At 40.8% G+C, this 25,994-nt stretch overlaps 1 protein-coding gene across 2 annotated transcripts in view; it reads left to right on the plus strand.

Moving 5' to 3' along the window:
- The window catches only part of agbl4 (ATP/GTP binding protein-like 4), a 304,739-nt gene that overhangs the window by 119,546 nt on the left and 159,199 nt on the right, over positions 1-25,994 (plus strand). For both annotated transcript variants that reach the window (XM_036521635.1, XM_036521636.1), the window contains exon 4: positions 13,064-13,158. In XM_036521635.1, the coding sequence (XP_036377528.1) occupies positions 13,064-13,158 (95 nt within the window). The remainder of the gene's footprint in view (positions 1-13,063; positions 13,159-25,994) is intronic.

Here is a 25,994-nt window from a genome sequence, read left to right on the forward strand (position 1 = left end):
ATTATAGTGTTAGTATAGTATGGTATTTTTGCAGATTTGACTGGGAAATAGAAACGTTTTGGTACATATGTGTATTGCATCATTTTGTAGATTTTATTTTTTTTTTTAATAATAACAAGGTTTCATGATGATGATTTTGCAGTCGCTGCACAGCCATCAGTAACAAACTAGTAGCAACAGTCAGTTTTGCAGTACATGCAATAAGTTATCATCATAATGACATCAAAGATGACAGTCATCTCTGTTGCAACAAATCTGAAGACACCTTCTGAGCAAGCAAGAGCAAAGGGTTAAGGAATAATGTCTTTGGCCTCAAGCACCACTCAAACAAGGAACTCTGAAGTATTTAAAGAAGACAATACGTTTCTATAAGTGGGTATTGCATATGGTAGTGTAGTTGAGTGTGTGTTTGTGAGAGTGGATGTGTACACTGGTGTCTGTGTCACGTGTCATACAGGTGATTCTCTGGATGTGTGTGCTCACTGATGCAGAGAGGGCCCAGTTGGCCTGCATCATCGAGACATGGCTGACGAGTCTGCTGGTGGGGGAGCTGGTGACAGAGCTGGTGATGGAGTCCTAACTGGGTGCCTATGGATCCCTCTTCAGCTTAAGGCATGATAACGCTGTACAGGCTGTGTGTATTATTAATATTATTATTATCATTATTTATTATTAGTCATTCATAGAGGGACATTTTGTACAGACATAGTGCTGTGAAAGAAAGTCAGCCGTACTACTTCTCAGGCCATTTTAAGCCTTCCCCAGATTTGTATGTGTTAGTGCTCGAAACAATTGCATTAGTAAAACCATGCCAATTAAATGTATAAATTAATGAAATGAAGACACACTTGAAAATTGGTTACAATTATAAAATAGCAGCATTTGGCAGTGACATATATATTAGCTTGCAGCTTCAAATAGCTTGTTTCAGCCTCTGAATACAAATGAGAATTTCTGCAGCATACCAACAACTTTATTTTCAGTGTTTTTGGGACGGTTTTCAAAAAAAAAAAACCCCATTCATGCAGAACAAGGCATCAAGGTACAATAGAAGAGTCAGAAGAGTCAGTTTAAGATGCATACATTGAGATATGTTTGTTATGAAGGGTATTGTGAGTGACTTAATGAAAATATTCAGAACAACTAGACATTCAGATATACAGCTCCTGTACATCCGCGCTTACATGCTTATACCATGTGTTTTGAGGGTGATGTCAGCTTGACTGTTGAGATGTTTGTGAAGTATTTCATACACAGTTGATATTGAGGCTCTTTCTCTCTCCCCCACTCCCTTTCTGTCTCTGTCTCCCCCTCTCTGTCTTTCTGTGAGAATGTGTACAAATGTATTTCAGAGGCTCTGTGAATTCATTTGTCCAGACCCCATCTTCCCCCAGCCCAGGCTGTATGAGAGCACATTCTTGCAGGGACATACCCCATCAATCATAGGCTTGCTGATTTAAATATCTCATTTGATTGGGCCATAATGTGCAAAGTATTGTGATGCATAAATAAACAGCAAATGGACAGAGACATTTGAGAAAACAAAATTAAACCAATACGAGACCAGCAGTAGAGAACTGTTTCCTTGATTTAACTTTATTTCATTTTCAAATTAGTTTTGTTTTCTGTGAAGTTGCTCCTTTCTTCACACAATAGGGCTGAATTTTTTAAATGTTGTTTATGGAAGACTTGCCTTTTCCCTAAGTACCTAATGTAATGGTGCTCACTATTTTTATTTTCAGGGATGTTACTGTGCGTTTGTTTGGAAAAGATTCAGGAGCCACAGTACTTAAAAACCGTCATTCTCAGTGATGTGTGGTGAAAGAAGTACCCAAATCCACTACTGCTGATATTCATGTTTCCCTGTGATTCTAGTTTCATCCCTGTTCCAAGCTGTAAGTGTAGGCTAATTGTAATATATGTAACAGTATTTATATATTCGTTCTTCAGAACATTTATATCTGTCCCATGGTCAGTGCAACTGCAAAATAAGAATATACTGTAATGTACTATATGTATAATGACAATAAAAAAACAAGTCACCATGGTATATATGGAAATTTCCCATACAAAGTGACTTCTCTAGACCCTAATAAATGGAAACATAACAAAGATGAATGCTGGCTGTGTAATGCATGAAGAATCTCTGATGATTACCCATACTGGCAACTAAATGAAAGGCCAAACATCTTTTTTATCCTTTTTTTGTTTTCTGTACTTCATCCAAAGACAGATTTGTGTGTTGATCAGTTAAGTGTATTGGGTGCATGTTTTGTGTATTTTAGGATTGTGTAGTGTGTGTGTGTGTGTTTGTGAAGGTGTGTGTATGTGTTTATTGATTTGTTTTCCTCAGAATCAATGAAGGGTGTGGTATTTTCCACGGTTATCAGAGTTTAATCAGTCAACTGCAGAATACCATCACTTTTTGTTACGCGTGATTTTCCAAAGGTTACTCTGTGCATTAATGCAATCATGCATTCAATAAATAGCAAGGTATTTTATGAATTGTGATCCATAGCAAAGTAAGAATAGCATTAAGGCATCACAAAAAGCCATTAGATACTTGATCTTTCCCCCCCTTTCTTCGATTCCCTTCTTTCTGGTTCGATTGTTTCCAAAGTCGTTTTTTCAAGTGGTGGTGGCTGAGCCTGTTATCCTCCTTCTCATCCGTCCGCACTCTGAGCTTTCTCTCTCTTTCCCCTGCCGTTGACAGGAGCAGATGCAGCAGAATTGTCCATTTCTGCCCTTTTTCATCATCGGCAGACAAAGAGACCCTCGGAGCTGAAATCAGCGTGGCTCCATAATAAACTACATGCCATGTTTTAACAGTCTCCCTCGGCGGTGTGTGGGCAGGCGTGCCGTGTGCATGTAGATGAGCCCCCAGTCTAGGAGATTGCTTTTTTACAGCCTCTCAATCAAAGCCAGAGTGCCTACACTGCAGCAACAGATGGGAACAGAGCTTCCCTCGTGCATTACAACACTCTTCAGCCCATTGTTGGTGCTGGAGTGTGCGGGGGACACGGAAGAGTTAAAAGGGGAAGGAAAAAAAGCAAGAGCAGACCCTTGCTCACTGCTGATTAATTAATGAGGCTGTTACCTCACGGGTGTGAGGAGTGCGCAGGAGCCAGATTGATATTCTTCAGAGGCGTTAAGCCACTCACATTGAGCTTTCTCAGCAGCCACTGCTGATCCTGCAAGGCTGTTGGGGTCGAAGTCCCCCGGGGACCACTCTGAATTAAAAACGTTGACCTGTGACATCACTTCCTGCCAACGCAGCACTGCTGTCAGGGCTGTGATGTCCTTGGAACCCCTTGTTGTTGGAACTGTTGACCCCGGTTTGTTCTTTTCTCACTCAAACCGGCCTTTGTTTTTGGGGGTCGGCAATTAGTAAGGTGTTTGACAAAGCAAAGAGATGGAAATGTGCTGCGCTAACCAGGCTGGCTGCTCGTTAACCTCATTCTCTCCCCTCCATCAGCATGTCCCCGACACACCGGTCTCCAGAATGTCACTGGCAATAAAAGCCGCGCCACCTCGGTTTTCTGACATAATTCCGACTCTCGCTGTTGCAGCGAACAGCTGCAGGAAGGGAAGGGCATATTTATCCTCTTCTACCTCAAAGTGGAGGGGGTCAAAAGCCATCAGGTACTATCACAGGAAACCCCCGATGTTTTTATTTATCTGCCTTTTCTCAGTTATGCATATTCATGTGAACAGTAAAAAGATGAGAGAGCACCTGCTGGCTGTAGTTGGCTGAACTGTTCTGGAAGTGTTATTTATAGCCAGGATCCTGGGTTCAGGCTCAGATGTTGGCACTTACCCTCTAGACAGTGATGCATTATTAATCTCAAAATGACTCATATTTTGCCCCGTGGGTTTTGGCAGCGTGTCAAGCTTGACCAAGGGGTGTATTGTAATTAATGCAGATCGGGGGAAAAGCAAAATAACATATTTACTTTCATGCTTGCTGTTACTCGTGTGTTGGCTGAAACTCTGCCAGTGGCTAAATCAAAAAGCACTTGACACAACCCGCATGCCCGACAACAGGTTCGGAGAGCGAGGCCAGATTGGCCCTCTCCAGTGCCCATCTGCCACACCGCAGTATCATTGGCCGCTTTCACAGAGGTCGATGGGTTTTGAAGTTTTTCATATATGTCGTAGGCTGAAGGCTGAAATCGTTGGCAGCAGTTTTCTGCAAGACCAGAGTTTTGATGCATTCAGTCTGTTATTTCCCCCATCGCTGGCCAATGCAAACCAGCCCCAGAAGAGCCTTCGTCTGACAGCCAGTGGATTCAATGTGAGAGCGGTTAAAAATAACTGAAGAAACCATTTAGCTGCTACTTTTCAGCTTGTGTCTGTGCTAAGCCCCAGTGATGGTGTGTTTCAGCCCTTGCGCAAGTCTAAATTTGCTCATTGCGCTGCCGGTGTGTTAGATAATCACACTCAATCTTCACTTCACTGTAAAAATAGACCATACAAAAAACTCAAATAAATATGGCTTGTTCCATCACAGCAAAGGTATTCCAGTTTCTCAGAAACTAGAATTCTCCAAATATTACATTACAATTTATGGAGCCAGTATGAAAGAAACTGAGCATATATATACCCGAGCAGAGAATAAAGTGGGGGAAGAGCTAGACTGATAGGGAATTGCGTAATTCCCCAGAAATCCTAATGATGTTTTCAGCCAATTTCAGTGGTAGGAGCTGTCTCAAATGATTGACAAGCCCAGTCACAGTACACAGTGCGCTGTCAGCGTATTTAGGCTCCAGTCTTAATAATGCAGTTACTTAATTTTTATGGTTTTGTGTTATAGGATGTCAGTGTGTTCATTTTACAACAGCACTGCACAATTTGATTCTTGCAATTTCTGCAATTCTAAGCAAATCATAAAAATAACTTCCAATTTATTGACAGATTGTGCTTAGTTTTTAAACATCTATACTTAATTATAACTATGTTATTAATAACTAATTATTACAGTGGTTGGTACATTTACCCGTTAGTTCACCACAGGTGTTCACCACCTTCACCATTGTTATGAAAATATGTGGATATGTGATGATCACCTTACAGTGCAGGAATGTGTTCACAGTGTTAATTTGTAAATTTAGAAAATGGTATATGAAATGTGAAGGGTTTTTGTGAATGTACTTACAACTCTGCATCTATTTAGACTGTGACCCCCCCATGGGGAAAGTAGTTAACCCTTGCCTCTCTGTTTCATAAGCGATTGGTACTCACACAAATCCTGCAAGAAGTTAGATCTCAAAACAGTTTCACATGCTCTGGATACACTGAGCAGACGCTGATCAACATGTCCTCTGGATGTCTCGCGTCTCCTCAGACTTACTCTGGCCCATAGGACTGTGCAGATTGAAAGATGACTGTTTAAGGAATTGGCCATGCAAAATACCCTCAATTAGAAGGGGAAGAATAATAATACAACCATTTAATTGCATTAACATAATGCCTTCTAACGATCATTATGTGCACCAAAATAGTCATGATAATAAAGCAATTACTATTTTGAGAGCACAATTAGCCCAGCACCTTTTTGATGCTATAATTACAACACACTGAAGGATATTTGCAGAGATTTGGCCTGTGGAGAAGTTGTGTGTTGGGGGGGGACTGTTGGTAAAAAGTCATTTTTCATTGTGGGGAAATGTTACAGCATAGTCCATTAGCTGGGTCTTTTACCTTACATTTACCTGCATGTTTGTGCGCACGCGTGTCTGTGTTCGTGTTGTATACATGACAGTTATTACAAGTGTTCTGGAGCTACAGCTCCAGTCTGGAGGAAAATGGAGGGGCAGAAACAAAGGGAGAGTGTAGGAAAATAGAGGGAGAGATACTATTGGAATGAGAGAGAGCGAGAGACAGAGAGAGGTAGAGAAAGAGAGAGGGAGGGAGGGAGAGAGAGAGAGAGAGAGAGAGAGAGAGAGAGAGGGGAGGGAGAAAGAGAGCGAAAGATTGGTTTTCATGCCTGGTAGTCAGCGGGCCTGTAAATCTCCCAGGAGCGGGCCGGAAGACAGCAGAAGGTTGATAGTCATCCATCACTCGTGACAATTTCACCGCTCCAGAGTGGCTTGACGGGGTACCCCGAGCAAAAAATGCTGCAAGAGATAGAGAGAGCTGCTAGACTGAGCAAATTAACTCTGCAATGTTTAAAGCAGGGGGCTCTTGAAGAAGGTTCTGAATTTGGTTTATTCATACGCACACACACACACACACACACACACACACATATGTATTTTTTTTTAAAACACTTGTGCTTAATTCAGCAGTGCACTAGTACTGCTGTACGCAGCTGTACGCTGTCATACTCCGGCCGTATGAGGTGAGAGGACCTGTTGAAGTCAGAGCCCTTTTAAATCATAGAAAAGGAAAGGGGGAAACTGTGGAGCTGTGGCTCTAAAATGATTCACTGGTTTAAAAAATAAAAGGCAGGCCTTCTCTGGAGACCGGAGATTGTACTTTATATTTAGAGCACGGGCTTTTTTTGCTGCCAAGGTGAATATTAAAAGCAATGGCTGTCAGTGTGCATCACTCATCTCTTTATTTGTGTAGATGAGGGAGAAGATACATGTGTGAGACAGCAGAGGTCTACATGTGAGCAGGGCTACACTGCATGTACATCAATATTTTTCATATTTATCGGTCTGGGTTAAAATTCTGTAGGAGAGAAGTGGAGCCCAGACTAATAAAGAGACTGCCACCCGCCCAGCGAGCTAAAGAACTGTATGTGTCTTATTGCCCAGAGGCTGTTGAGACGCTCCATATATTAACGGGTTGGCAGAAGAGCTTTTGCATATGTGAAGCTGTAAAGCAGCACGGCAAGCTGATAGCAATTGCACGCACACACATAAACAAATTCTCACATGTTGAATATATACACAGAGAACACAATCTCCCACATTGAATATATACATACACACAGAGAAGTATTCTCACACACTGAGTATTTGCACACAGTGGACACATTCTTTTACATTGAATGTATACATACACACAGAGAAATATTCTCACACACTGAGTATTTGCACAGAGAGACACATTCTCGCACACTGAATATATACACACAGTGGACACATTCTTTTACATTGAATATATACATACACGCTCAGAGACACATATTCTCACACACTGAGTATATGCACATAGAGACACATTCTCACTCAGAGTATATACACAGAAACACGTTCTCACCCACTGAATATATACACACAGAGGACATATTCTCACACACTCAATACACACAATATATACTACAATATATAGATAGACACATTATTGAACATATGAATATATGCGCACAGACAGACACATTCTCATACATTGAATGTATACAAATATATACACTGACATACGCACAGACACAGTGGGCAAGTGCGTACATTTATTCATCGTGCACATCCAAAACTGCCTTAGTGTTATCTGTTTACAGACATGTTGAAGATCCTCAGTATTTAAACTTTTTTCGTCTTAACTTGCCGTTGAAATCTTTTCAGTTGTGTAATGGAATTCTTTTACATTTCAGAGTGTATTATTGTCTCCCTGTGTTTGACCCCTCGCATTGTCTCAAGGATATTTCACTTGACTGTCAGTCAGTCAAAGGGAAAGGCATAATTAAACTCTGTAAAATTGTGCATAGCCATACAATGGAGTAATAAATTGCCCTTCATGAAACACCTGAAAGCGCTGCACTTCTAGCGGTCTAATGGAATAAAAGATGGATACAAAAGACTGCGAATGCCTCTCCAAACAAAAGGTCTCAGGGCAGCTCTAAAAGAGCCTGTCACCTTCTCCTGGAATCTGATATCTCTGCATTATCTTGCTTTCTTTGTTAATAAATAAATGTTTGAATAAATATTTGTTTTGGGTGGAATTAGAAACTGACTGCTTAGAAAGCAGCGATCAGTGATAGGTACGCACTTAATTTTGTTAATTCAGATTTTCATGTTGTGAAAATAATAAACCTTTTTGTACAGAATGCATTTTAGATGGCTACAAAAAAGAACAGGTAGGCAGAGTCTTAGTGATGTAATAGGTTTTGCCTGCTGTCATACACTCCTGGGGCCTTGACTCAACATTGGCAGCTTGCAACCACACTGTCAGGTCCTGCACATAGGAAATCACTCCTCTTCCTGTAAAGCCAGCTCCCTTTGGACCCAACCTTGTCCTCAGCATCTACAAGTCATGGTCCCTTTATAGTCATCCAGTGTCACATCGAATGTGTGATCAACGGAGGTTAACTGTAGGTCATGGATGTGTTGCCATGGAACAACAGTTTGTGTAAGACAATCGCTTGATTGTTTGTTGAAAAACATCTGGGGAGTCCATACCAAACGCCCAGAGCAGGTACACTTTACATTGTGGATCAGTGAGAAATGAATCGACGTCTCCCTAATATTGCAATAGAAGTATAGTGCTGAATGGGTGGCTGTGCTCTTTTCCTCTGCTTTGCTTTGCTTTCCTCCTTGCCGTTTGGGGCCACGTCAGTCAGTGTGAATCTGTTGTTGGTCTGGTTTGTGATGCTTTGCAAGGCATCAAGTGATCAAAGCCTTCCGGAGAGGAACAGAAGAGCTGCCATTAACAATACGGGCAGGTGTCTGTGGCGGTGAAGGGGGCTCTCTGTGGTACCGGAGCGATAAGAGGCAGCCACTCCTCCCTTGCTCTCCCTGTACCACGGAAGGGCAGAGGGGCTTGTTCATTCCACAGTCCCCCTCAACCCCCCACTAGCCTGTGACCCTTCACTGTGAATACTACCACCGGTGTATTTCAACTTCATAAGAATTCTTGCGCATCACAAAAAACAATGTGTATCATTGATGAGTCTCATTTCTGTCTATATCCATGTGCATTTACATACGTGTGATTTTAAATAGTTTTTTTTAAATGAATTGTACTGTTTATATTCTTTTGATTTTACATTTTTTTCTTAAAAAATTTATCTCTAACCTCTCCTGAGTGGGAATGACTGCAGATCGATGAGTATCAAGAGCAGCCATTGGCCCCAGAACAGTGGTTACAGAGAGCTATTTCTGTAGGGTAGCTGGGTCTAGGTTATCTGAGACTGTGAGCCCTGAGTGCTTTTCTGTGTGGAGGTCAGTGGTAGGGCAAAGGCAAAGACACTATACTTTCACATTTTTAGACTCTAGCTTCTCAAAAGTGAGTCTAGTGTACAGCGAAAGACAGTGGAGTATAAATACAATGTTTTCTGCAAGACTCAATGGCTTTTTTAAGATTGATGTACTGAAAATGATGTGAAATGATATATTCCCTTCATTTCAAAAGGTATGAAAAAACAACATTGAATTATACGGTTTGTAGGTGCTAAAACGATGCTGCGTTGTTCTTTGACACTTGGTTCTGTTGTTGAATGAACAGTGATTGAGAAGGGGGGGAAGTTGACACGTTTCGTCAAAATGACGTCTTTGACAGGCTCAATGTTAATACGTTGTAACGGTTCTGTCTGTAATTAAATTTCCAGGACAGCGCTCACTGTGCTCCGGCTAGGAGTCCCAAATGGGTACTCTGTGTAAACACAGCCTTTTAACAAGAACGGGAGGCCCCACAGCAGCAGCGAGCTGACGTGTGAAGAGGGGGCTGCGGGCTGTGCACACCACACACCCCCAGTTAATGAGCACGAGATAAGTGCTCACCAGTTTGCCTTTTTCTCTCCCTCGCACCTCTGTTTAATCCTCCCTATTTGCACAGATGATGATGTCAGTAGATCTTCAGAGTGGTAGGAATCAGTTGGGGGGAAAAAAAAAACTCCTGCTGACGTGTTTGACTTGTGTCAGATTACTTACAGTTGAACGGCATGATGTTAAGCTTAGAAAAGTCATTATGCACCAAAGAAGGCAATAGCTACTAGTACCGGCCTGACGAAACACAAGACAGGAATTTTTATCAGGTATGATGAACTGCTCACGAGCAACTTGATGGACGGAAATTGGATTACTGTATGATGACCCTCCAGTGCAGCTCCATCAACCTCTCACCGTCATTGTTCTGAGCGAATTTGAGTGATAGCTTATGGTTGTGAATGATTGATCAATGGTTACGCTTATGGCAACACGGTCACATTCACACTAAGTAGTGACTGGAGTGTCTTGACTGACTGTTGTCAAATAACCATATCATATATTCTCGAATGTTGTCATTTTTGTATGTCTTAATTTTATTTTAGGAATTTCATGTTTTCGTTCAATGTAATGAGGAAAATGTATGTTTTTGTAACACATTAACATATTCAGAGAACATTTTCATCAGCTAGTCTCCCCATAAACTCCCGTCGTTCCTTCCTCCTTTTCTGCATACAGTCCTATCATACCGGCCAGCACTTTTTTCGATGTGTTATCGGCCCCAGGACAAGGATGCTGGTTAGAGGACCTATTATTAATCACCTAAGCCTGGCAGAAACACAAGGACTCCTGCAGCCCGCTCGCCGTGGTGTGGAGCACAGTACCCCCACAGAGTTTAACACGCTTAACAAATAGATTACAGGCATGGGACACAGCCACTAAATAAGACAATCTGAATTTCTGAAAAAGAAGAAAGAAGGCTGATGTAAGGCAGAGAATAAGGACGTATTTGCTTGAGGAAAAGCTGAAAGTAGGCTGGCAACAGATGTGCAGGGCAGTAAAGTGTAATTGAAATGCCAGCAGCGATGGTCTTATCTCCACGGTACAGGAGCCTGCTGCCAGTCTGAACATCAGTTAAATGTCATTTTACCTAGGTCTGAATCAGGCCGCCACAATCCTTGCTCCTGTGAGGGGGGGTAATAGGATTTCAGCAGCACACAGTTAACTTCCACCACCTGGAGTTAGTTGGTAATTTGATATGGTCTATCAATAGGAGTCATTTACTGCATGGTGATATTATTATCATCATTATTTATATATTTATTTATTTCTGTCCGTCTTTTTTCCCCCCGATTCTAATCTGGTTCCTGGAGGAAGGGGGTCTCTGTGCATTTAACGGGAAAGCGTGAAATATTACTCACCCAGCCGTGAACGTGTCTTTTAAAGCCAAAGCTGGCCCACTGGTGGCTTGTCCGCTCCAGCACGCTCATCTGTTAGGCTACCGTTTCTGCAGGAACAGAAATGATATCTGTGTCTGCAGATACGTCCTGTCTAAAGGTGATTTCTTTTCATTTTTGCCTTTATCCAGCTATGCATCCACTATGTTGAAACTGACTTGCTTATCGTTATTCACTACGAGAGGAGTTACACCATTATGCTTTAAGCCTGTCTCTCGTGGTGAGCCGAGTTAATAATCTGTCACAGTAACATTACAAGCTCGTTGCTTTAAAGTCAGATTGAGTCTATGTGGCACAGTTTGAAATTTTAAAGTTTTTTCTATGTACTGAGTTTAATTGGGTCAGATTGGACATTTCTTTCTTTTTCAAAAAAACATCTTGTATTTTACAGGCATTTGAGAACTCCTTTTTATGTTTTGTTTTGTTTTTTCTAGTCGATTGAAAATCTTTCTTTGATTTTTGAGGAGCACGCTGGTTACTGACCAATCTATTAGCTTGTAACTAGCTTTAACATCACTGCAGGTGCATCGCATAACTGTAATTTGTCATATACAGGACACATTACTGTTGACAAAATTAATTGTAACCAATTGCAGTACACGTTTTTCTCAGATGTATTTTAGTAGGTGCATTATCACCAAACCAAGCCACATGAAATATAATTGAGTAGTAAAAAGCAGGAAGAGTGTTTAAAACACACCACTAGTACTAGAGATAACAAACCTAGTGAAAGGTGCATCATAAAGAAATATTTAGATACACAGAACAGATGTTTAGTTACAGAACAGGATCCATCTTCGTATTATAAACTCAGATCAGCTAGACTAAGCATAAGAATGCTTTTATTGAATCTTTTCAATTAATATTATCAAACATAGTAAATAATGCAGTAATGAATATATAAATAAAATTATGTTATGTTATGTTAATTATGTTAACATTAAAAATGAAATAAATATAGATTAAATTATATACATTTGTAAATAAGTGATTCAAATATATTAGTTTTTGTTGTTTTTAATTAATGTTATGTTTTAACTGTAATATTTACAGTGTGCCAAAGTTCACCCCCTTTCTGACAAATCCAAAACAATGAACGTTATATTAGCTCTTTACTAGCTACCTGCCTGCAGTATATGTAACAGTTTTTGTAGCAGTACTTACCACTTGCAATCAATTTATCATACATATGACATGTTGCTGAACTGCGTTGAACAACATGCCATATTTTTGAAATAGATGGTTGTTGTTGTATTATGAATTTATTTTAACAACATATAAAGTGTATAAGTGAAATAAAGTTTAGAATGTCTAGCACAGTATTTAGAAAGCAAGAAACGTGGATATTACAAAAACAGGAGGCCCATGGTAATTGAAATTAGCCTTATAATAAAAATCTGACTCTGCAGATATTAGAATGCTTGTTTGAATTTTACGTTGTGCCCTTGCAACACTCATTAGAGCAACACACATTTGATCTCAAAGGCTGTCTTATCTGTAGAAGGTGTTTGTTGACCCAACAGAACTAATCCAAACTAATTAAGATCCTTTTTTGATATACCATTTGAGCAATTAGTCTCTGTTATTCTGTTGTGTTTTCAACACAATCTATAGAATAAACACATGTTATATTGTCAGAGAGTTATTCTACCTCAGCATGTGCTGTTATTGGAAATAGACTTTAAAATAATAGCTACTTTTGCAGAAGGTTTACTTTACAAAAAAAGATGTGTGTATGTGTGTGTGTGCTAGATCACTACAATAACTGCACTTAAGAGACCTGATTCATATCATTTGTCAAAGGCTGCCAAACACTATACAGCATACATTGTTGCACTAAGTTACGTTGACTCAGATACATCCAAACTGACTTGAGAAACAGGAGATAAGCATGGGATTCCTACACTGGAGTATATTGGTGTACACTACAACATACATGAATTCAAGTGGAGAGGTGTTTCTGTCAACCATGAACAACTTAGTCCAGTGTAATGCGATGATGCTGTTGTCTTCCAGAGGGTGATCTTCAACATAGTCAACTTCAGCAAGACCAAAAGCCTGTATAGGGATGGGATGTCTCCAGTGGTGAAGTCCACAAGCCGGCCCAAATGGTAAGCTCACTTTGCGCACGCTTTGCAAGCACCATCACCATCACCATTTAAAACCGTCACGTTTTCATACCAAACTGCAACCTTGATAACAATTTTTTATTTTGATAGAGTAACCAAAAATACTTTTTCAGAGCTATCCCTAGGACATGGTGCCTATCACTTGCAAAGTTTATCCAAATGTAAAGTGTTATTTAATCTTTCCGAATATATATTTTTCAACATATAGCTCAGCTCAGTGCCCATCACACCCGATTTTCTTTTGTTTCTCCTCTACATTTCTGTGCTACTTCTGCTCTTATGTTTGTATCCCAGGTGATTATAGATTGTATTTTATCTATGTGCGTTTTTTCGAAAACTAATGGATGCTGGATGGGAATCGTGCCTTCTTTAAGCTTTTTCAACTAGCTACTTCTTACTTTTTTCTGCTCTCGGGACTTGCCAGAACATTTTAAATTCCATCACAAGGAGCCATGCTGCCGGAGATATTTTGTTTCCATGACAATGGTGGCATGGATGTGAGAGGGGCAGGGACAGAGATGTTGATTAGGGCTTCATCTCCTGATGGAGAGAATGCACAACTCTTTGTTCTAAATACAGACATATACCTCGGGCTGCAGTGGGTGAGTTTCCAGTTTGTACCGTGACGAAAAATGGAGCTCTGTGTGTGTCGTTTGCCTCTCTGTAGCACAGCACACCAGGAAACCAGAGGTGCTCTCACTTAATCTGTCTGTCCAGTCACTGTGGAGTTTATATACATAAAAGTTAATTGTGAGAACATACCTGACAGACACTGAGATACTGTTGTTAGCAGTGGATTAAAGTGTGTTCCAGGAGGTTTTCCACACTGCCATTAGATGTAATATAACATGTCATTAAATTCATATACAAGGCCATTGCCATTGTTTGGCATTTACATACTCAATAACACTGGATGAAACAGGGATATTTTTTGGTTTCCATAATGGTACTACGTTTTTAATGGCATTCTGTAAATAGACATTTTGAGAGTTCCAGCACAGATACCAATTTAGAGCATGTGCTTCTCAGATACTTTTCGTCATCATGTTAAATGGATGTGTTACTGTTAATGTAAACATCTATATCCACTACCAGCCCATCCCAATGGTATGAAGATCAGCTCATATGCATACACTCTGTTCTGAACTGATGCTTCTGAGCAATAAGGAAAAAACAAAAATGCAAGAGAAATTATAATTGATTACTAATGTAGGGCACTCCAAAGCAGTCCCTGAGTCCTTTGAATAGAAGAAAACAGAGGTATGATGAAGTTGTCGACTCAAAACACAAACATAAACATTTAAACACATAAACACATATTTTGGTAGGACAGAGATTCTGCTCATGAAAAAATAGAGAAGGAGCAGTCTCACCTTGGTGCAAACAACAGAATTGTAAGACTTATGACTCTTCTACGTGAATAATCCCTTGGAATATCCAGGTACACTGGACACACACAGTCTTGCATGAGAAGTACAGCTGGCGCATAAAAGTATGGAAGTGAAAACTTGATATGAGAAGTATACCCACTGGTCATAAAGGATGAATATTGATTGATGTATTTATGTTACAAATTTGTCTTATTGCTGGGTATGATTAATTGTCTGATACATATTTTAATGAATTTGGCCTATGTCTGGTTTTTGGGTTGTCCGTTGTCAGTTGCGTTTTATTCTAATCATTTCAATGTGTAGTTTTTCCGGTGCGAGCGAAGACAATATCTATGTGGAACAGTCAATCAGTGTTGCTCCCGGAGACACCGTTTAACTTTGAAAAAAGGGAGTGGGTTTTGTCCTCCAAGCTATCCCGGTGCATTAGAATTCAAACGGCGATAAGGCTTTGTGCATTTGCATGTGAAACGCAGAGTGCTTATGTGATGGCTGTCGGAGGTAATAGCTGGAGACTGACGGATGCGGAGGTGGGGTGGTGTCGTAGGGGCCGGGCAGGTCTGCCAGACGCGGAGCACGGGGCTGATGTGTGCGAAACAGGGACGCGTGATCGAGTGTGCCCGTTCAACAGGAGCCTTGACATCTGTCATAAGTCTATCAAGGGCAGCCATTGAAACGCCAGGCATCTGCCACAGGAAATTGTCAAAGTCTGCCAACCACTGGTCACAGGCTAATGGGAATAGACAATTAGATGGAATCGCTAGCAAAGTACAATAGACTGCACAGCATTTCAGAGTCTGATTCCTTTCTCTGTGTACTCGGTATTTGGGCAGGTTTGGTTTGGTCTGTGTGGTGTGGTCTGCACATAGTAGTCCATTTTGGCACAAGTAGCACACTCAGATAGCCGTTTCATGTTTTACTAGTTTTACTCAACTGACTTTTTATGTCAGTAATATCTGATCTGAAGATGGTGGGATAGTTAGGGCATTGTAAAATGTAAAAAAAAAAAACAACAAAGTTTGAAAATGCTCATTGTTTGGAAGAAAATAACAAAAATTAAAATTAGAATTGTTGTACAGTAACAGTGCCACAGTGCCATAGTTGTCTCTCTCTCTCTCTCTCTCTCTCTGTTTTTCTTTCCAAATATGATTTCTGGGTTAACAAAGAGGCCAAAGATAAATTTTGAAAGCTTTTTGTTACAGGGTTCACAATGAAAAATATAATTAAAAAAAATAAATAATACTATTAATAAATGAAAGGACAATTGAGACTGTAATTCTGATTTTGACGGCTCTGTTTGGATATTTACTGCTACGTCTAGCGCTGACCCTCCTTTCAAGGGAGAAGGTCCTGTCTGAGGGGCTGTATGTTGCATGGAAATGAGCCTGTTACATTTCTGAAACGGGGAGAGATTCGACAGTGCACACTTCTGCCTACAAATGCCACAGTCTGTCATCAAAGGGCTGTGCCGGGATGGCTAATCAAACAGTGGCATGCCCCCTGCCACGCCGGCACCCACAGCGGTGACCCCAATGAAAGGCAGCGGCAGCGTAGGAGGGCAGGGACTTGAAAGCCCGTGTGAAAGGCAACGCTTTTCGCAGTCCATGTTTCTGGAGCATCGCTGAATGGTGGGGGCCAAAGTGCGGATCTTTTTTCTGTTCTTGTGCAATTACAGAGGTGTGAAGAACGTCAAGAGGCCCTCCTTCATACGGATAATTGCTGGAGGACATTGTGCGTGAAAAGAGTAAAGTGTCCTTTAATTAAACTGTGTGTGAAAAAGATGGTGAACCCCGGCCAGAATGAATCTCATCGTACCGTTTAAGCGACATAGGTCACGGCGAAGCTAATGTGGTCATGAACCGCTTTTCGCAAACGTGATAAACACAAAACATCTCTGTTGATAAGCAAATGCAGTAATCATCAGCAGTATCAGAGTCATTCAGTTAAATGCTGAGAGTAATCATAATTTCAGAACTGCAGAAATACTTTTGAGCATCAAATGCCATGCCACACAATTTAAGGCTAATAGAATCTTAGAAAATTTCCTTTTTACCTAATGTTAAAGTGACCTATGCCTAATGTTTTCTTTCAAGTAACTAATACATACATAAGCTGCTTAATATTAGTCATTCAACAGCTGTCTTTCTGAGTCCTAACAGTAAAATGTCAAACACTGGAGCTTTCAGTAGCTGTAATTCTAATTATCATGCTGTTCTAATCCACCACAGAATCACTCCTTCGGATTTAAAGGTATTTTTACCCAGCTCATGGGAAAAAGCATAATTCAATCAGCTCATTTTAGCCAATCATTAGTGAATTATGCAGCAGCAAGTGGTCAAGCGGATTCAGAAACTATGTTTCCATTTTCTCTCTAACACTGCAACAAAGCGCAGCCAGCTCTCAACAAGTAATCTCTCTCCGACTACTACGGATATAAAATAAATAGGGCAAAGAGTTCTGACTGCCTGATCAAACCATGTATGCAGGGAAGGATACAGAGGAAAAAAGATTCGGAAGGAAGGGAAAGACAGTAAAAAAGAGAGAGTAGATTGCCATTGCCGTATTTATCAGTGGAAAAGTGAGTTTTAACCCAGAAGTTGAAACCTTTATCTATATCTGCAGAAAATGTTATTCCTTTGGCCCCAGATTTCATACTAGGGGTAAGGTTCTGTTCCCCTGTGAGAGACAGCGATCAGATTAAAACACATTGCCAAGTGCAGGGATCCATTGTTGCCCTGGAGGTGCTGTAATTAGAGGAGATAGAGTGCTGTATTTACACTGAATTACAGAAAGCAGGTTATGCCAGGTGATAAATGCTCTGGCGAGGGGAGCTGACATAGCTGTTGCGCTGTGTGCATGAGGATGCTTTGACATTCTTCATCGGCATTTAAGTCGGAGCAAAGCGGGCAAAGCGGACTGTGTGTTTGGTAGATGTCAGCACTTGAGTTCATGTAATGGGAATTTCTCCTGGCCGTTGGTATCCAAACTGGACTTGGAAGCTGCCTTCGTGGATATACCTCCCAAGTGGTCTTGAGTGGTCCTTAGTTAAACGGATCAAAGCCAAAATGTGTGGGTGTGATGTACGGTAGGCCACGTCTTGGGGTTTTTAACATTCCATTCATCCACCCCCTAGCTGCATGAAGAAATGCTTGCAGACATTCTCTGAACATATGTGCTTCTGGTCTGCTCAGTTTTCTCTGAGGACCTGTTGTTTTTTGGTCATTCTGCGTTGCAACTCAGTGCATTCTTTCAACACTGTATGTTTCCAATGGAGGTGGTCTGGCTCCTCTACTGCATCTGAAAAGCCTCCATTGACACCCTACACCTGACACAGCAAATAATTGTACTTCAGTTTCCAGCAATCATTTTTTCTTCAGATTCTTATTACTGCTTGCTGCAGTGCCATATGTTTCCTCATGAGGCATTAATTACCTACTTTTTTTACAAAAAATATAAATAAAGCTCTTATGAGAGATGGTGTTTCTGTTTGTCTCATCGGCAGAGTTTTATGCCTCAGTACTTATGGACACAATCGGAGATAAAGTTCATCAGCATTTTCCTCTGCTGTTCTTTTACAAGGTGGCGACCTTTTGGACAGCAGGATGAGCCAACATGGCCCCCTGCGCTTGCTTATTTGTTAGATTGATAGAGCGAAGCATTACCAAGCAGCTTTTTCCTCCTAAACAAATTAAAAAATCAGTGTGCGTAATGCAATTCAGCTTGTGGCGTCCTGGGTTTTTATAGTATTACATTGCACCATATCTGTGGGGAACAAGCAGTATGGCTGAACTGACAGATGCTGCTAGGGGCTCCCGTGTTGAGGGTAAGGGAAGGAGAGGAATGGACAAGCTGCCTCAGTGTTTAAAAACGACAATTCTGTATATCTCTATACAGTGAGGATGGTTAGGGGGGAATTTTGAAAACATTTTTTATTTTTTGTTTTGTAGTCCTCCATACTACTTTGTTGCAGTATACTTCATATTTCTATATGAGTCGGTGAGTCTTAATTTTTACAACTCTTTAATAAGCCTTCCACTGAATGTTACACAAATATGTAAGGTTTTTGTATATGGACAAGTTTTTTGTTTCTGTAAGGCACTTGGGAATGTTTGAGCAATATCACCCACAGCCAAATGTCTCAATTTTTCTACTTAAAGCAAAGCAAATAAGAGAAACCACGAAAGGACTTATGTTGTTTCCCAAAGGAGGACAAGAGCTATATTGACAACACTGCATCATAAAATAACTTCAGCAAGACTTGGATGAAACTAACCTTGGACAAGGGTAAATGTTCCTTTTTTAAATAAAAAATACACAGAAGTGTTTCACAAACAGCGATGCTCTGCTTTGAGTCAGTCTGGCAATTTTGCTTTTGTACAAAATCCTTCCTGTAACTGACTGATGCAACAAAATAGTGAAATTCTATTTGGGGACGTCTGCAGCTCCATCAGAGCCCATGTTAGCGGTAATTGCTCTGTCAATCACGCCAGGCCCTGCTGCTATCCTGACTCGTTAAGCCCGGGGTATGGGAGGCTTGCCTCAGCGGGGGGAGATGCTGCCCAGGTTTGACTCTGTGCCTCTCCCCAAACCTCTAAACCTGCGCTCCTCCCTAACATTGCAGGGACCCAGGCCGGCCCAGAATCCCCAGCATTGGGGTGGTATTAGTAAGTCATGTTCATTCCATCCCTCTATATGCATGTGACATTTCAGAGGAGGTTTTAGAGGTATGGACCATACACTGTATGATGCCTGGGGGATGAAAGAAGGGAGCTGGGGAAAAAAAAAAAAGCCATTATAGCCACTGCCACATGACCGTGCTCTCTCAACAAAGGAAGCCAGGATCAATTACCTCAAACAATTACAGGCAAAGCTGGAAACAGCTAGCTGCCTATACCCTAAAGTGATGAGTTCCTTGCCTGGCAGTTTAGACTGTGATTATAGCACCTGCTCTTGTTCATTCAGGATGGGTTTTCACTCCCTCTAAAATTCTTCTACCTTGTCATTACCATCGGTTGATGGTGACATTTTAAATGAATATTTTACAGCATGGAGCAAATGGACAGATGCCAGGAAAGTTTCAGAGGCCAAGATGTATACGCATATAACTGGTATGATGACCTGAAGGAATCAGATTAGGGAAAAATGATCAAGGTCTTCACAGGTTATGACTGTTGAGGGTTTTACTGGCTGTGGTGGGGTTTACGCTCAGGAACTCATGCATAGGAAGAGTGGTTGGATTGAAAATTCTGACACAGAGGGAGGAACGGTCATAGTGTAACAGTTTCCTAGTCTAAGGATTATAGTTAGGGTTATCATGTCCTGTACAGTAGATTTTTAGATTTTCATCTTCCTGCTCTTTTCATAGTAGCAAGTAGACCCTTTTCATTGTGTGTTAGAGACATAACTACTCCCCTGTTACATAAATTTTGTAAAAAGAAAAGGCTAGTGCATTGGTCAGGGCTTTTAGGGAGTGATCAGAATGTTAGGAAATAGAGACTGCAGAAGTCGATATTGAAAAAGAACTTGGCTCAGGCCCCCAGGCCTCATTCCGTAATGGCTTGCATTGGTCTTTGATTACACTGAGAAGGGCCATATGAATTCTTAATGGAAATGCATTTGTGATGTAAAAGGATGCATTAGCCTGATTGATCTTATTCCTGTATTACTAAATCTTTTGAAAGAGCACACCGTTCTGGTATAAAAGTACAGTCTTACAAAACTGCAAATTCATTGTTTGATATTTTGTACTTCGTTCACATTTTATTTAGATATACCTGTTCATATTAAATGTTGCATCTGGTAGCTGTAATGAGCAGTTAGCAAGCAGCTAGTGTGAAGTAAACCACACCTGGAAATGATTGGTGCAGTGAAAATTTTGGTTGCAGGTCTGGAGTACCAGTTAATCCGTATTTAATTCATAGGAAAGAGTCAGCTAAATGTTGAGCTGGTGATGTTGTTACGGTTGTGCAAAATCTGTTCTTTTTAAGGGAATTAAGCAAAGAGTAGAAGCTAACTGTGTCATTAACAGTGCACTTCATCAATAGTTAATGAAGTGTCCAGTTATCATGTAGAGGATGAGGTGAAGGCCTCTCTGTCTGATGTCACTGAGAGCTCCAGTGAAAGACAGGGGCTCTGCCGGGAGGAACGGAGCTGCAGTCATTATCTTGCAGCGCTCCACCACTAAAAACACAGGGGAGGAAAGCGTCAGCATCTTACCACACATCGCAGAGGTTCAAGACTCTAAACCGCAATAACGCAGGACACGACTTTTAATGCTGTAATGAGAGTCGAACGATTTTTAATGAATTCAAGTCTAGCAATCAATTTGGGAACAGTAGGTGGTAACAGTGCTTATGCAAAGTTTATGCAAACTGCAAAGTACAGAAGGGAAGGAGTGGGAACTGCAGAACTTTTCTCAGAGTCATGAAAATGTTGCCGAAATCCCCTGCCTTGACTCCCGGCCTCGCAAGTCCTGGCAATCTCTTTGCTTGCCGCACTGATGAGCCACTCGCACAATTAACCGTGTGGCATGCTTTTAATAATAGGGCTTTTAATTGTCTACAAATGAAGAGTGATGTAAAATAGCTAATAGCTTGTGCTAATTAATAGGGGAATTGAATGCTTGTTAATTAAGGGCAAACAGGACATGGACCGTCTCTGGTAATTTGAGCAATAAACCCGGGCCTAACGGCTCGTTTCCAAACGGACGTGATTCATAAAAACGTCAAGCCCCTGTCAGTCTTTGATCAACCCTCCACCACCTTCCCCATCCCCCTCCCTCATCATAACACGCATACGTACACACACACGGGCATGCAGGCATGTGTCGGCTGTGTGCGATGTTCTCTTTCCCTGCTAAGGTAAATAGAGAGCACTAAGAATGCTCAGTCTATGGAATGCTCATTGGTGAGAATGCTACAGTCAGAAGGTGACAATGATCCTCTGATACTGTGGAACCGTACCCTAAATATAAATGTTCTACTCTGTACGCCTGAATATAGATTGCTGACGGAAAGACATCTTAAGTTGATTTACTATTTAAGTGGCTTATATTCGGGGTGGCAATGTAGCGTAGTGGAAAGGAGCAGAGCTTGTAACCAAAAGGTTGCTAGTTCCATTCCTCACTGGGGCACTGCTGCTGTACCCATGGGCATGGTAGTTAACTTAGAATTGCCTCAGTAAATATCCAGCTGTAAAATTCGATAACATGTAAAAACTGTAACCTATGGAAGTCGCTCTGGATAAGAGCCTCTGCTAAATGACAATAATGTAATGTATTCCTTCATTTTGCTCAGATGAAAAAGTTGACACCAGAGGAAAAATGCATTCAGTAAAACAAAATGTGTTGTTATGTCTGGAGATCTGCTGGCATGGTAGAAATGCCTTAAACAGGGATGTTAATTAAAAACAAAAACAAAAACTCAACAAAGACAATTAACTTGTGTTTCTACAGCATCAGCCAATCTTACAGAAAAGCAAAAATATCTGCTGTCAACAGGTGTTCTAAAACAAGGCTAGGAAAAGGCTCATTTCCCTTCCCAAATTTCACTTTGACCTGAAGAGGGCAGAGATTACACTGTCTCACTCCTTATTTGACCTTTTATCTTTCTTGCTGATTATCTTATCAACACTAACATCAACATTATTAGCATCTGAGCATTATGGCAGTCATTAATGCCCTCTTTAATTTATCATTTACAATAGGCACAAGTTTTCAGCTGCCCCAGTTGGTATGCTTGACCCTTTGAGGTGCTGTTGTTAATGTATGGTATACTATTCTATATGTTTTTGTCCATTGACATCAGCTTTAGTGCAGCTTTAATGTCTCTTATGAGAAGGGGCCACATGGCTGTTGGATGGTTCTGATGGTTCTTATGTGGGCACTCTGTAGTGTGCTGAATATATATGGGTGAACATGGCTGAACTGGATTCTCTTAGTATGCTTTAACAGCACACTCAAGCTAAACAGGTAGCACTATCCCTGTAATGGATGCATTACCAGTATAATTTGATGTCTTATCATTTCTTCAACTAACCATGTACTGCACATACTCTGCAGCAAGTAGACATTTATTTAAATAATTTTGTGTAATTCTCTTTTTTTCCCATTCAGCGTGCTGCTCTTTTTATTCTGGCTGTATTATCTGAATTCCCTGATATTTCACAGATCCTTTTGGTGTGTTTTACATTAAAGAGATGGGAGGTGTGATGCTTAGAGTCAGGATGAGCTGTTTGACAGGGGATATAGACAGAATCTTCCAATGAAAAGAGAAGAAGGGGAAATGCAGGTGAGAGCGAAGAGCTGGCATCCAATTTTGTGCCACATGTTCACTGAAGGAAATTGGACAAGGCCATAAATCTGAGAAAGAATAAAAAAAAAATCAATTTGATGTGCCAATATAAGAGTTCATTGGTGCAACCTAAAATGTGCATTATAAGTACTGGTCATGTACCAGGGCAATTTATTATACTGCAGCTGGGTTCCAGCAGACTCGGGGCTTTGTGAAATAGAAAGTAATTACGGAATTAGATATATTAGATAAACCGGCACCTCACTTCATTTTCACCTTCCAATTTCAGCTAGAGAGATCCATTCACATGTGGATTGCATTAGGAAAAGAATCAGGGAAAAGAAAGGAAGTTGGAGTGCCAATCTGAATGCTCTGTGGGTTTCTGTTGTTCAAGGCTGCTCATTAGCATGCATGGAGAAAAGTACAAGCAAGCAGGATTGTTTGAGAAATGGTTGGAGAAAATGTAACAAATAGATTAATAACCACCCAATAATGAAGAGTGTGTGTATTTGTGTGTGTGTATATTTGAGGGATAGAGAAGTGAGAGAGAGAGGGGGCTGGGGGTGGCATAGAGAGACTGCTAGCTCCTGGCTCTCTATTCAACCCGTAAATGACTTACCTGGACATTTTTATGTTTGCCTGGAGGAGAATTAAAACTGATTTCATTTTCAGGTTTTAGTGTGTATAGCTGTTCATGCCACCACAGTCCTTCCTGAAAGCAGTCTAATCTAAATGCTTTTGTCAGGGGAGATTTTGTAGATTGCAGCAGCCAGAGCTACAAATTGGTTGTGTCATCGTATAATGAACTATGTGAGCATTACCGCTTCTGCAGCCAACAGTCCCATGATTACTGTAAGTCAGGCCTCCATTTAGCACTTGCCGTACCTGTTTTCTTCCCAGTATATTGTTCCTGCAGCCCACCATAATAAGTAGTGTATAATGTTGTGAAAGTGAGCTACTCTGGCACAGGCTGCATTATACAAACGTTAGCTCGTCAAAAATATTATACGCTTGCCTTTTGAGCCTTGCAGGATTTGCATTGCTTTTCTGCCCAACTCTGCATGTTGAGCTGAATTGAAGCGCATTTGGTGTTGATATGCGTTGTGCCGTACGGAGGTTTATTGGCCGTGCTCAGCACAGTTGCAAGGTGACCCTTGACCCCAGCAGGGAGATTATGGGTATCTCAGCGATTCCACAAAGCGCTCTTGTCAGGCGCTGACGGGACACATTAGGACACTCAGAGGGCCTTGTTGATATCTGCATGCTTTTTCTGCAAAGAGTAACTGTATTGCTCTGCAGCCTATAAGAGCCCGTGGCAAATTCAAACAGCTCTGCTAAGTCAACAGTCTGACTGGAGGAGCATTTACAGATACCATTCCATGTATCTGCGCTGAGCAGGCCTGGAAACCATTTCCCTCCCTTTTGAAGATGTCATCCTTGAAGAAATCCTCCCTGTTCTAATTGCGCTCCCTCTCCCCTTCTCACCCCCTCTACCATCGACTAAAGAGTGCCCCTTCAGACCACAGGCCTTACTGAGCACTTTACTCATCATTTTTAATTACCTGTCATCCCCAGAGCTTTGGGTGGGGTGGGGGGGGGGGGGGGGGCGACAGAAATCCATTTGATCTCAAAATCTTAAAATCTATAAATAAATAAATAATGTGCGTGCATGTGTATTTGTGTCTTTTTGAAGCAACAGTGATTTCATTCACATGCTCACAATTTTGTATTTAAATTGATAATTTGGTCTTGCTCTGGTGACTCTCTGTCAGAAATGTGAATTAATAAATGGAGTGTGAAGTGTTGGAGATTGGACTCTCATAAAAATCTGCGCTCTGATTTAATTAATGCAGCAGAGAAAGGATCAAATTTAGTCTCATAAAATTGTGATTATTTATTTATAGACAGCACAGTTTGTTGTCCATATAGGGCCCTCCCACAGTTTGTTCTCTCTCAGGGCAATTATTATGATAGTGACCATTCCTCCATAAAAGTGCCTGAACATTTAACAAGGACATTTTTCACTTCTGCATGTATGATAATGGTGACATAGCTACCAACAAAGTGTTTCAAGCATGAAGCTTGAAATGAAAAAATACCTCATTGATCTATTCCCCTATTTTCATTAGGAAAATATTTGGTAACATGTGATAGCGGGGCTAGGGGGGCTTGAGCCTCTGCCTTCTTGGTGCTGAAATAAAAAGTGCCCTTTCCTGCCAGTTGGCACAGGTATTATGGATATTACCTTTCAGCTTTTTCTGTGGTTTTGGATTCCCATGATTTTAATAGTCTCTGAACAATTATGCATTTTAGCATGTTTTTGAGAAGTGTATTTCAAGTGTAAACCGCAGCACGTTTTATATGTATTTTGACCTAATCCTGACTCCATACATCGTTTCACTGTTGGTGATTCACTGAACTAGCTAGCAAGCATAGTCAAAATTTTGTTCTTCTGCATATGGATGTACAGATGTAACATTTTAACTGACAAGTGGCACCCCATCAAGCTGACCAACCTGGCAATGTACAACTTCTGTATTACAACAGGTTGTAAAATAAGCAGCCACACAAAGGCTGAATGCAGGCAACATCACTTTTCTTTTTAATATTCCAAGGACTTTAATGCGGCAAATTTGTGCTAAGATTAACAGACTGTTTGAGGTTATTGAGTAATTGTTGAAAATATAACATAAATGTCATAAATGCTTCATGCATTTTCTTGCAATACATTTTAAAATGTTTATAGTTTAAATATTACCTCTTGTCAGTTGTTACAACTGCGTGCATGAGATACTGCTTTGGTTTAGCCTTTTTTTTTTTGTTTTCCTCCCCATGACTTTTGCCCTTTATTGGTCTGATTTCCGTGATTGTCAGCAAAAATCTATGTCTCCTCCATGACTTTCAGCATTATTTTCCATGACAAATACCCAGCCCTAACCATTGCTAAGCAATGCCCTTTTTTAAATTGCCCTTTGCACTCCAAAAAGTCTGTGCACATTCCTGTGTGATAGCATTAGGATTTTATAGAAGCCACACTTGTGAATGAAGGTCATGGTCATGTCATGTTTCATGGCCTGGTGTAAGCAGCTGTATATGTACAGTTCACTGTATTTGTATTTGTTACCAATCTAAAGCTCAG

The sequence above is a fragment of the Megalops cyprinoides genome, chromosome 2 (assembly GCF_013368585.1).
Source record: "Megalops cyprinoides isolate fMegCyp1 chromosome 2, fMegCyp1.pri, whole genome shotgun sequence".
NCBI classification, from domain to species: domain Eukaryota; kingdom Metazoa; phylum Chordata; class Actinopteri; order Elopiformes; family Megalopidae; genus Megalops; species Megalops cyprinoides.